Genomic DNA, 12,361 nt, shown 5'->3' with positions numbered 1-12,361 from the left:
CACTACTAGAGAATCAAGAAGACTGGTAAGTACCTGAGCTTCTGGGTTCCATTCGCCCCTTCAGGCTTTCCTTGTTTTTACCCTCCCCCCATCTCTTTCTCCCTGCTTTCCTTTATTTCTTTTTATTCTCCTTCTCTTCTTTGTGAAACAAGCTTGTTATTTTTTAAAGGAACAATTTCTTTAAAAAGCAGCTCCCCCTAAAAATAAAAGGCTCGATATTATGGGAAGCCAGAGAGAAATTCAAATGACACAACTCTCGCTAACAGAATGTCACCAAGAATTTTTCCATCCAGAGTAGATACAATTCTGACCTTGATAGCCCAGTGGTGTAAGTCTTCTTCGTGTGTTCATTATGGAATAAAATGAGGCAGAAGTGGGGGAGGGAGAATGATGGCATGGAGCTTGTGCCCTGACCAACTGTTCCCATGAACTTCTTCTGCAAAGCAGAGAAGAAGCTGGGCAGTTGCATGAGAGGAGATAAGTGTTCAGGAGCAGAAGCCCATCCCCTCACTCTCCAGGCTTGCTTGTCCTCCTGGTAGCAGGACTATGCTTCCATCCAAAACACAGACCTTTACAGACCAATGACCAAACTTCCTGTTCATCACAGCTGCCATGCAATTCTTTCACAAAGCAAGGAGGGAGGTACTGCGTTTAGGTCTGCCTCCTGTGGCAGCCATTCTGGAGGTGGTACTCACCACCCCCTCTCAAAATTGCAAAAGGTGCCTGAAGACTCAACAAGATTTGAGACACCTGGCCTACAAGGTCGGGTCTCAAAAGGTAGCAGAGTTCCTGCCCTTCGAAAGTGGGGGAAGTCAATTCCATCAATTTCCCCTAAGATGCAAAGCTCCTGCCCCATTCCTAGAAGACAGAGGGTTCTTCATGTTAGTCACATAGCATGAGAACTCATCTTCGGTCCTTTCAAAGGATTCCCAAAACCACTGGAGTACTTCCACAGACCCCTGAGGAATCATCAGATCCCAGTCTGAGAAATGCTGGACATATATCCTATTGACACAGAGAAGGCGATGTGGAATAGTGTGCATCACTGCAAAGTTTCTCATGGAAACTTTAGGCTCACCTCACGGTCTGATCTCCGAGGACACAAGGCATCAACTTCATCAAAGAATATAACACATGGAGCAGAATTCCTTGCACGCTGGAAAACCTGACGTACAGCACGCTCACTTTCCCCCACATACTGAAACAAGAAGGAAAAAGTCAACAGCAAAAGTTCATGAAATATTGCTGTTTCAACAGATCTTTAGGTCAGGATCTACTGTTGCGTTTTACTGAATTAAATGGCAGAAAGTTAAAACACTTAGTATCCCTCCTGTTGAAAGTGAAGGGACTTAAAGGGGAATAACCTTGGCTGAAGTGTTCCCAAAGTAATAATTAATGGGGGGAAAGCAGCTCCTTCCAGCAAATCTCCGCATGACTGCTCTGGTTACCAACATTAGTTAAGTAAACAAATGGAAATAAAGGTGTTTTTTTTTTTTTTTGGGTAAAAGAAAGAAAAGAAAAAACGTGTTGATACAATGGTGGCCTGCAGAGAAGGCAACAGGGCAGCCAATGATGACATCATAATTGGGTGCAACAGAGTTTATTGTCTGCCCTGCTGCCTTCTCTGCAGTCCCACCTATCGCCTTCCCTGCTGGCCTCTTTGCAAAGAGGCTAGCTAGCCAGAAAGAGGTGCTGGTATGCCATACTGGTGTGTACTAGTGCAAAAAAAAAAAAAAAAATAAGCGCCCTGGATATAATTCAGTCAAGAGTACATACATCTTTCAGAATGTTCTAGCTTCTTTGTTTTATACAGAATTGGGTCGTACTGAATTAGCAAATTCCAATTTGCCATTTCCCTTTCACACAAGCCAGGTCTAAAGATGTTTGTCAGAATGTGTCTACACAAAATGGAAATTTGATTGTGCATGATGCACTTTGAATTAACCCCTAAAACTTTTATTTCCCTCCTAAACCCAGTCAGTGGCAAACCAATGCTTCAAGCAGAACTCACCATATTCAGCAGTTCGGGACCTTTCACAGAAATGAAATTCAGCCCAGACTCATTTGCCACAGCCTAAGAGAAAGATAAGCACCCATTTCATTCATATTCTAATCCTCTACCACCTCCACACTCCAGGATGGAGGTTTATGATACCCTGTAATAGATTTTCAGGGTAACATTAATTTTGTAAGAGTAACACGCATTCCTGAACATAAACAAACAGACGAGATACTAATTTTTTTCAGTTGGGCTGTTTCTTATAAGCAGAAACTTGTTTATAAATAATAGGGGATGGTGGCTTAGTAGCAGAGTACATGCTCTACATGTAGCAGCAGGTCCTTAGAAGACTCTGATCTCTGGCATCATCAATTAGAAAGATCTCAGGTGGGAAGAATCTGTCTCTGCTTGAAGACCCTGGAAAGCTACTGCCAGTCAGAGGAGTTACCACTCAGCTAGATGGGCCTGGCATATTACAAGGCAGCTTGGCCTTTTAAAATACATCGTTTCTTACATTTCAAGCTCCATGCCATAAAACAAATTATTTCAGGATCAGCACATGCTTCCATTTTGTGGCCATGCAGACAGAGCTGGATAAAAACTGTAACTCATGCACAACAATTGTGAATTAAAAAAAAACACTTTCCCTTCTCCACTTGCCCTCCTAATATCTAGCACAAAGACAAGTACTGTACAACTCGCCACCTTGCATCCAGCAAATTTTTATTAACTTGATTAGTCACACAGAACAAGAGAACACAATGCAAAATTAGTTCAACCGAAAACAATTTGCAGATTAGCAATACTGTGCTACCCAATTGTTTTATGTCCATAGCACAGCAGATGCTGGAGAGATGAGACACATGTTCAAAATCACTGATCTATGATACACACCTAGCACAACCAAGCCACAACTCAGCTATCGCTGGTTTAGTTTTCTTTCTCACCTTCCCCCTCCCTCTCGAACATCCTGAGATCCTGTGTAGAGAATTACCTTCGCAAGAAGTGTTTTGCCACAACCAGGAGGCCCGGCAAGTAGCACACCAGCTGGCGTTGTCAGGCCCAGGGCTTTGAACTGCTCAGGATTCCGCACAGGTGCCTGTAAAATAATCAGTTGCCAGCTAAAAAAATTTGTATGTAAAAATATGGTAAAGGAGAAGGAGTCTGAAAAGATCACAGTAGGCTATCCTCAACTTTTTTTTTTTTAAAAAAAAGAACAGATCCTGATTCAGCTGTTAAATGGAAATCAAACATAATTTGGCTGTTAGCACTCAGTGCCTTCAGAGGCATATGACAAATACTGAAAGAAAAGATTCAAGGAAGCAGTAAGGATCCGAGACTTACAAAGGTGGCCAAACGACCCTCAAGGGAAAGATCCCATGGAAGCAAAAAACCTCTGGAGAAGCCCAACCCTGCCATTCTCCCACTGGGACTCAACATACTAGATCAACTTGAAAAGAGCAGCCAGCATGTATAGCTGCATGTAGGGCGGGAAATGAATGCCCATGAGGCCAGAAGAATGCGACCACCACAGAGATGGCAGGAAAGGAGGGAGCTAGGACCCCTGCAGGCCTGAGGGGTCTCCCAATTTCACGGTGGCGAGAGTAGCTTTAATATGCCGTTTGTTTAACTAGCCAAGAAGGAGGGGGAGCTTCAGAGCCTTGGAGGCTGTGGTTTTTCTGAAAGAGCTGTGTGAAGTAACTTTCCACTGAAGTTACTTTCCTTTCCGCTGAAACATTTGCCTTTGGAAGTCACTTCTCAAGCTAAAGGGGTCTTCAGACTCTACCAATGTATGTAGGTCTCTAGAAGGGTTATTCCTAGGGTTCTATACTGCCTATACAAATATTTATACTTCCACATACTAAAAAAAGAAAATGAAACAGTATGGCAGGCAAGATGACAAGCTAGTGGCCTCTGGCAGACAGGACAAGCTATATGAGGTTCATGTGTGCCTGTTGAATGATTCTGCCAGATTCTCTGCCTTGCTGATTCACTGAAACAGACAGAAAAACTGGCTTGTGAGAACATGCACTCCACCAGAATGTGCCTTGTTGCTGTGAACGACAGCTGCAGAAAGTGTTGAAAGATACAGGGCCCAAAACTGGTCATCAGTTGCAAAGATAAATCTGTGGCCCTCAGGTACTGAGGCTCAAGTCTAAGTAAATATGAAAAGACTCTAAATAGAGTAGCACAGGCTTCTGGTTTGTGTGTTTATAAAAACAAAAACCCTTCCAAAAACTAAGCAACAAATCATCACAGTGTGAGAAACAGGACAATAGTAATAACACAGGCACATTTGTTGAGAACACAGTGTCATGGAAGCTAACGTTAACAGACTGATTTGTAAAGAATCCTGTATACTCCTGTGGCCATACGAATAGTTTAGTCTTAAGAACATAAAAACATAAGAAAGGCCCTGCTGGATCAGACCAAGGCCCATCAAGTCCAGCAGTCTGTTCACACAGAGGCCAACCAGGTGCCTCTAGGAAGCCACAAACAAGACAACTGCAGGAGCACCATCCTGCCTGTGTTCCACAGCACCTAGTCTTGCTCTGGTTATTGTCATTATGCTGAAACAACCTTATACACCTTAGTATGCAGTAGTTCTTGCATAATAAAATTGCCAAATAAATCCCACATATCATAATCTTTAATGCACATAGCGGTATCTCAGTCCCCAGCACCAGAGTACCATGGCCCTTCCCATGTTTGCAAAAGTCAAATTAAAAGTACTCACATTTGTAACAAATAATTTGTAACTATGGTATAGATGTCATGCTGGCTCCCTGGTTTGTAAATCAGGAGACAACCTTGGGAATGCATGCTCCAACCCCTTTCCTCCCATGTTCTGGTTTAAATAACTGTAGCCAGATTCCCTCATAACCATGGTTTGCATACCCACTTCCAACCACGGCTTCAAATTCTGGTGTAGAAGGGAATCATGCTTAGCATTGCTGCATGTGCGATTCTAAACCAGGGCTAACCCTGACAGGGGAAGGAAACGGGGAATTCACTTTGGATAGGAGAGAAAGGGGCGGGGGGCACAGCATGCAACCATGAGGCTGGATCCCAATTTGCAAAGCATGGGTTGTCAATGTTATTTTCAGAATTAGATCTACAGAGATTCAATCTGTGTATTAAATCAGAGCTCAGGACAAAAGAATCTTAGAGCATTTATTCCACATACTGCTGGCTCACAGTGTGTTTTCATCTAAGTCTGCCCTGAAGTATTATACTTCCCAGAGGTTCCTTTGGTTTTCTTTCACTTGTAACTGTTCCCCATGGTACTGGTTTTATGTGAGAGCTTTCTAATTATTGAACAGAAAGTTACCTGGAAATATACGTGCTGTCTCTTTTTATGTGTTTTTTCCGTATACCTGGTATTTATCAAGTTACATGTAGGCTTGACCAAAAGAAAGGCCTTTGACTAATTTATTATACTGCTATGTTTCAGTTGATAAACCTCCACTTCCAAGGGGAAATTACTGAAACATTTCAATGTGTTGCACATGGACCAAATTACCAAGCAGTGCAGCTTGTTTCTTTTCATAAAATGTCATGCAAAGAGCACATAATGCCTTGTGTATACATTTCCCTTGCTGCTAAGTTGCCAAAAGATATTTGAGCCTTGTGTGCCTTAGCAGTGTTTTGTAAAAAATGTCCACCCCTACCAGTATTGCCATGGTGAGCTCCTCCCGAATGTCCTCCAGGGCTCCGATATCTGCCCACGTCACATCAGGGACTGTGACAAAGCCCTCTCTCTTGGCAGAGGGTTGCACAGAAGACAGCGCAACAATGAAATCATTCATCTCAATGCAGAGCTTTTGCAGCTGAGCCTCCCCCAGGGAGTCTGGATACTTTAGCAACCAAAGCAGCCTTTGCAATTCATCCTAAAGATCACAGACAAGAGATGGGAGGAAGTCAACAGAGGAAATGGTCAGATTAAAAAAAAAAAGATTTACATATAGATCAACAGTACTGGAAGACAGTTCCAGATACGTGCCACAGCAACTTGGAACTCGTTTTGGATGACAGTTGTGCAATGTTAAATACTGCTGTGCTTCTCTTGAACTGCCCTCCTATTCAGTTTTTGGCTTTGTGTCCTGCGATACCCAGTGTGCCTTTTGAAAGGGAAAAAGATTCGATATTTAAAGAAGCCATTCAACCCCATGCACTTGATTCTGTCTGACAGCAAGGGTGGTTCAGCCATTCACCTCATTTAACTGATCACCAATAAGAGTATAGGTGAATTAATATTATGCATATTAGTACTAAACCTTTAGCAGTACAGTGCTACCTGGAATTCTCAGCAGGGTATTACTTATGGTGACTGAAAAAAAGATCTGGGATCTTTGCAAAAAGTCTCCAGAGGAGCAATTGAACCCTTGACTGCAGAAAATTCTTTAACTCACATCCACTACTGATGTTGAAATTGAAATAGAAACAAATAACTAAAAAAAATTACAGAATTCCTCCATCCTCCGCCTCCATTGGTCAAGCATGCCACTCCCAACATTGATGTTTTCAAAACAGCCTGAGTGGAGTTAGAAGGCCTGGAGCAGTAATGCCCCAGAAATTACTGGTGCTAATTCTCTCCCATAAACAAGAATAACTATACGCAAATAAAGAGTTAGAGAGTCCCGCTTCCTTTTCAACTGCAGTTCCTTGTGCAACTGGCTATGACAGGTGGAAAGAAACTGCCTAGGATCAAATATCAACCTTGCTGTTGTGAGATTGTATCTAGATGAATAATCAGTTGCCTGCTCAGCTCAGCCCTCCCATTTTGGAAACTGGAAAATCCACAAATACAGCTGGCTAAAGACCATGAGTTGGCGTTCAGGCAGTGTGTTGCTATGGTTCTGCAGCTTAAACATTATAAACATTTCTTGCTCTGTGGGCCCAACACATCTAAAATAAGCCTGAAGATGTGGGGCACAGTCCGTGAGAAATACTCCTGCACAAATTCTACTGAAATGAATGGGAGCTAGGCATCAGTAGTAATTATTTATTAGATTCTTGTTCTTCTTGTGTTCTTGCATAGCCCCTTTAATTTCAGAGGGATTTACACAAGTGGTTTTATTCCAGTGAGGCTTGGGCAAAGCAAAGTTCTCAGGGGATGGTTTGTGCATCTTCATACAACAACAACATGTGCTGCACAGAGAGCCAGTAGTGGTAGCTTGCTGGACTAGGAACAGGGATACCCTGCATCAAATCCTGTTTGCCATGAACATTACTAGGTGACTTAAACTGCCTCTTGGGATTGTTGTGAGCGTTAAACAGAGGAACCAAAAGTAATGCACAATACCATGAACTCCTTGGAGGAACCGTGGGATAAAACACACACCAAAACAAACAAAGAAACAGACACAACATGCATACTTAAACCAATGAGGAAGGTAGCATGCATCAAGAAATACAACATCAATAATGAAAAATTACTCAACAGAAGTTAAAAGAAAACTCTTACCAATGAATTTTCCCAGTACTTTCTGGAACAGCTTTGTATAAAATTAGAACTGATAGTGCAAGAGAAGGTGCCAGGCTAGACCCAGTAGCTGGTGTTGGGAAAGACCTCGCTTGGCCAGTGACCCCAGTGAACCATTACCACTCCAAATAGGCAGCACTGAGATAGATGGGCCAATGACCTGATTCAGTATAAGGCAACATTATTTGAATCTCATTTGAGCATAAACATTTCCTAAAAAAGGAATATTTTGTAAATACCCACATTGTAAAATACAGAGACTTACAGTGGACAATAATCAGAACTGCATACCTTAGTGGGAAGCTCTGCCACTTCAGCATCTTCCTTTAGAAGTCCATCTGGTTTCTTCTCCGTGGCTTGTCCAGGTGCTTTTTCTTCACTACTCAGGGCTTCAGATTTCTCCTTGTCCAGTTTCACAAGGACCCTGTTCACAGTGGCCATCGCTGCTTCACGGCAAAGCGCCATGAGATCAGCACCCACGTAGCCTGGAGTCATACGAGCCAAGTGATGGAAGTCGAACGATTCTGGAAGTCTAAGATTCCGACACAACGTCTTCAGAATTCTGTTGAAAACAGTAGAAGTAGCTGTAATTTTAAGGGCTCATCCTCTGTTTGTGTGCCAATAGGAGATGATGATTTTAACCTTTAAAGCTCTAAACACTTTGTAGTTCAGGAGACTCAAAAATGGCCTTCTACTAGCAAGTGAACCTGCATATTAAAATCTTCTTTGCACACTTTCACATCACAGTGGTGCTGAGACTACAGAACACCCTTCCAGGGGATGTCTGCCTTGCTGTTTTGCTGCGAGTGTTTAGGTGCTAGGTTATTATGAACATGCTCTTTAGGATGCCTCAAAGTTATTTGCTGCCACTTTTTGCTTTTTGTGCTGGCCTCTGTTCCTGTGGCTTTGCTTATTTTGCTGAGTAGCTATGCCATGGTTTTGGCTTTGCTGTATCTTGGTATGTTTTTAATTGGTGTAATCTGTAATCTACTTTGGCCATTAGCCACCTTCCAGACATCAAACTGAAAAGTGGGGTATAAAATGAATAAAATATCTGGCCTCCATCAACTCATTTAACCCATCCTCTCAAAGCTTTTGGAAAAAGGCTGGATAGGATTGAATAAATAAGCATAATTCAGAGCATATCAACCAGAAGACTACCACAGCAAAATAACTTCTGCCAAAAATAATGAATGGCCATGCTTCCAAAGCAATTTTGGAAATGTACACGCCAACACACAGGAACAGGATTTTAGAAAGCACTACAAACGGGTCATTATTATCTCAGCAGGCAATGATTTCAATTTTTTTTTTCTATTCATGGCTTCAGTATAAGGTATTTTAAATTAAATCATTAAGACACTCTGTAAGCCTACAATTTAAGGACAAGCGTTTGCACAATTCTACAGTGAATTAATGAAATTCTCAATTTCATTTAAAGATGTTTGGCCTACACAGTCATTTATTATATAGAGAAAGATAAATGAGCTTTCATTTGCATAAGTGAGGCATGTATTTCATCCTTAAAATGATCGCAGCCAAATAACACAGTAATTAGTTAGATCCAAAAATGTTCTTGCTATTCATCCTATGAGTTCTTCCATTCTGGTATATGGTTTGGCTCCAGCCCTATGATTTTCCCCATGCCAGATGCTATATCCATGCTTCCAGACACCAAACTGCAATACTAAACAGAATCAAAATCCATTGGAACCATGAGGCAGTCAGTGATTACTCTGCTGATTCTATGGCTCACGTAGTACTATTTTATGTCCCCTGGTTTTAATTTTTCTACTTTGATATTTCCTATTCTACAGCTAATCAGATTAGTTGCACAGCTAATCAAGGTTGCACAGCTGCTTCTACCCTTTGTGACTTCTTCTCTTGCTGCTCTGAAAATATCTTATCTTGTAGTTATTCAGGACCATTGGATAATGTGATATCTAAACACAAAGGGTTGGATTCGAAGGCTCACAATCGCTAGATGTCTGTTGATTTCCCATTCTCCAGCAGGAGCCCTTGGGAACCCTGTTTGGAAATGTTTTAAATAAATAAAATCCTACACTCTTTCTGAGGATCCACCAATCCCCAGGAGTAGGATTTTAGGAAACACAACAGACTGCAGCAGGAAGGAAGACATAGGAAAGGTCCATTGCATCAAGCACTGCTTAGAATGAGATCTCAGGGTCCGTAACACAGGTTTCACTTTACCCTGGTGGCCAGGAGAGTTGGAATGTAAAAAGAGGAACTGCCATTTGCATATGCGTGCTTACGATTATGCTGCATAAAGTTTTACCGTGTCTGTTATTATAGAAGAACAAAAGAATACGTATAAAGAAATAAATCCATGTGACAATATGACATGGAAGAGGCTTAACATTTCAAATACAGACAGAAAACCTTTTTATTCAGGCAATATTATTTGCCAATATTTATCTACTAGTGGTTTCCATTAGGGTTGTCAATGTTGGCTGTCAAGGGAACTCTTGTACCTTTAAAGTCTATAACTTGGGACTCTGCCTGTCAATTTCCCCCTATTAAATGCCAAACAGATATGCATCTGTTAAAACAAAATTTCAAACTAGTCTGATGTACTTTTCTCTGGCCGTTTCATCGGGAATCCCCAAGCAAATTTCACGATCAAATCTTCCTGCACGTCTCAGGGCTGGGTCCAGTGAGTCTGGTCTGTTGGTTGCTCCAATGACTAGGACCTGAGCTGCGGAAGCCAGACTGTTCAAGTCTGAGGAAGAGCAGGAAGAAAAAGCAAACTGTTAGGCAACTGATGAAGGAGACATCATTGTTTTGCTATCAGGGCATCTTTCCAAACCACCTGGATCACAGTACACACTCTCAGAGGTCAAGCTTGCGCAATGTTTAATCTTACACTGTATATGGCCCTTTTTGAACCAAGTCAGAGTCAACGCAGACAATCGTGGGTCAGATCCGATATTCACAATAAACTTGGTGATAGTGAATCTCCTTAAAGCACCACATTGTGGATCATGGGAGTGCCATCGACATTGTTTACCTGGATTTCAGTAAAGTTTTTGACAAGGTTCCCTATGATGTTCTGATGGGTAAACTGGAGCACTGCAGACTAGACTCAAGGATGGTTAGGTGGATAGGGAACCAGTTGGAGAACCACACCCAAAGAGAAGTTGTCAATGGCATTTCCTCTGAATGGAGAGAAGTGTCCAGAGGGGTGCCACAGGGCTCGGTTCTGGGCCTGGTACTTTTCAGTATTTTCTATAAAAGATCTAGATGAGGGGATGGAGGGATTACTCACTACACTTGCAGATGACACTAAATTGGGAGGAGTAGTGAATACCCCAGAAGATACAGATAGAATCTAACAAGATCTGAACACACTGGAAAGTGGGCAGATGGGAACAAGATGCAAGTGTTCTACATAATGTTAAGACAAAATCACAAAAATCATAAAATCACACAAGGTAGGAAGAGACCACAAGGGCCATCCAGTCCAACCCTCTGCCATGCAGGATTCCACAATCAAAGCGCTCCCGACAGATGGCCATCCAACCTCTGCTTAAAGACCTCCAAAGATGGGGACTCCTTCACCCCCTGAGGCAGCGAATTCCATCGTCGAACCGCCCTCACCATCAGAAAGTTCTTCCTAATGTTTAGATGGAATCGTTTTTCTCTTAGTTTAAATCCATTACTCCGTGTCCTAGTCACTAAAGCAACAGAGAACAAGCTAGTACCCTCATTAACATGGCATCCTATGCTACTCAGAAATCTGTTGTTTGCACCCTGCTGTGATATCTAATAGAAATTCTGCTTGGGAGCAAATGTATCAGTATTAAAACTAGATTTGACAATGTAACATCACAAAGTTTTTGCTGAGAACTGACCATCCATGCAGGTCAGAAGCTGGGCCACAATCCTCCTTTCCATGTCCTTGGAGGCAACTTCTCTCTTGGGTGTGATGGCATCTATCTCATCTATGAAGAGAATACACGGAGCGCTGGTCTAGAAATTAAAACAGAAATCAATATAAATCCAGAAACTAACAAAAAATTCCACATAGGTTGATTTCATTGTACAACTGTCCAATTTCAAATAGATATTAAACACTGACTGCTAGAAATCGAAATCATCCACTCACATGCCCATTTGCAAATCCAACCTCAGAGTGCTCTGCTCAATGGGAGAGACATTCACATAGGCAAACAGAGAGCCTTCACCAAAGTTGCGTGAGCACAAAGCACCTTCATACCAGTGACAGAAAGAGAACCAGATGTGTGTACATGCCAGTGCAACAGAGAGTGAGATCCTGGGATATGGGACAGTGTGAGAATTCTGTACACAAGTTCTGTTTGTACTTCTGCCATATCTTTTTCATCTCCCATAAATGAACATTTATAGCGTCTTATGTAGATTTTCACCTTCACATTCAACTATTTTAAAAAATGTAAAGTTCTCAATGGAAACATGGGAACAACTCTGAACTAAGGGAATTAAGTTTTCCGCATCACAAGCAGTAAGAGAAAATTGGTATAAAATGTTTTACAGATGGTATCTCTCACCAAAAGATTTTCAAAAGATGTCTAAGAAAAGTCAAGTGAAATACTGGAAGTGTTCAGAGGTAGAAAGGAACATTTTACCATCAATGGTGGTCTTGTAAAAAAAGCCAGCACTATTGGAAAGCTATTCACAAAGAAATGCAGGAAATGTTGAAGTTGAAATTTTAACTTAGTCCTAAGAATATGTTGCTGGGAATATTCCCTCCTCACTAAATGTGGCGTACACAGAACTTTTTCAATAAGCAGTCACCGCTGCCAGAATTGTATATGCAAGATACTGGAAAGATGTAAAGATACCAGATGTGGCTGAGTGGACTGACAAACTATTTGACT

At 41.7% G+C, this 12,361-nt stretch overlaps 1 protein-coding gene across 1 annotated transcript in view; it reads right to left on the bottom strand.

The window, feature by feature from the left end:
* Positions 1–12,361, bottom strand: part of NVL (nuclear VCP like) — a 54,430-nt gene that overhangs the window by 18,884 nt on the left and 23,185 nt on the right. Inside the window, exons 11-17 of the mRNA XM_056852544.1 lie at positions 11,357–11,474; positions 10,080–10,224; positions 7,776–8,046; positions 5,671–5,889; positions 2,994–3,098; positions 2,012–2,074; positions 1,079–1,198 (exon numbers count right to left, since the gene is read on the bottom strand). Coding sequence (XP_056708522.1) covers positions 1,079–1,198; positions 2,012–2,074; positions 2,994–3,098; positions 5,671–5,889; positions 7,776–8,046; positions 10,080–10,224; positions 11,357–11,474 — 1,041 coding nt within the window. The remainder of the gene's footprint in view (positions 1–1,078; positions 1,199–2,011; positions 2,075–2,993; positions 3,099–5,670; positions 5,890–7,775; positions 8,047–10,079; positions 10,225–11,356; positions 11,475–12,361) is intronic.

The sequence above is a fragment of the Euleptes europaea genome, chromosome 7, assembly GCF_029931775.1.
Source record: "Euleptes europaea isolate rEulEur1 chromosome 7, rEulEur1.hap1, whole genome shotgun sequence".
In the NCBI taxonomy this organism is placed as follows: Eukaryota; Metazoa; Chordata; class Lepidosauria; order Squamata; family Sphaerodactylidae; genus Euleptes; species Euleptes europaea.
Note: the sequence above shows the minus strand (reverse complement) of the source record. Positions and strands in the feature narration are given on the sequence as shown.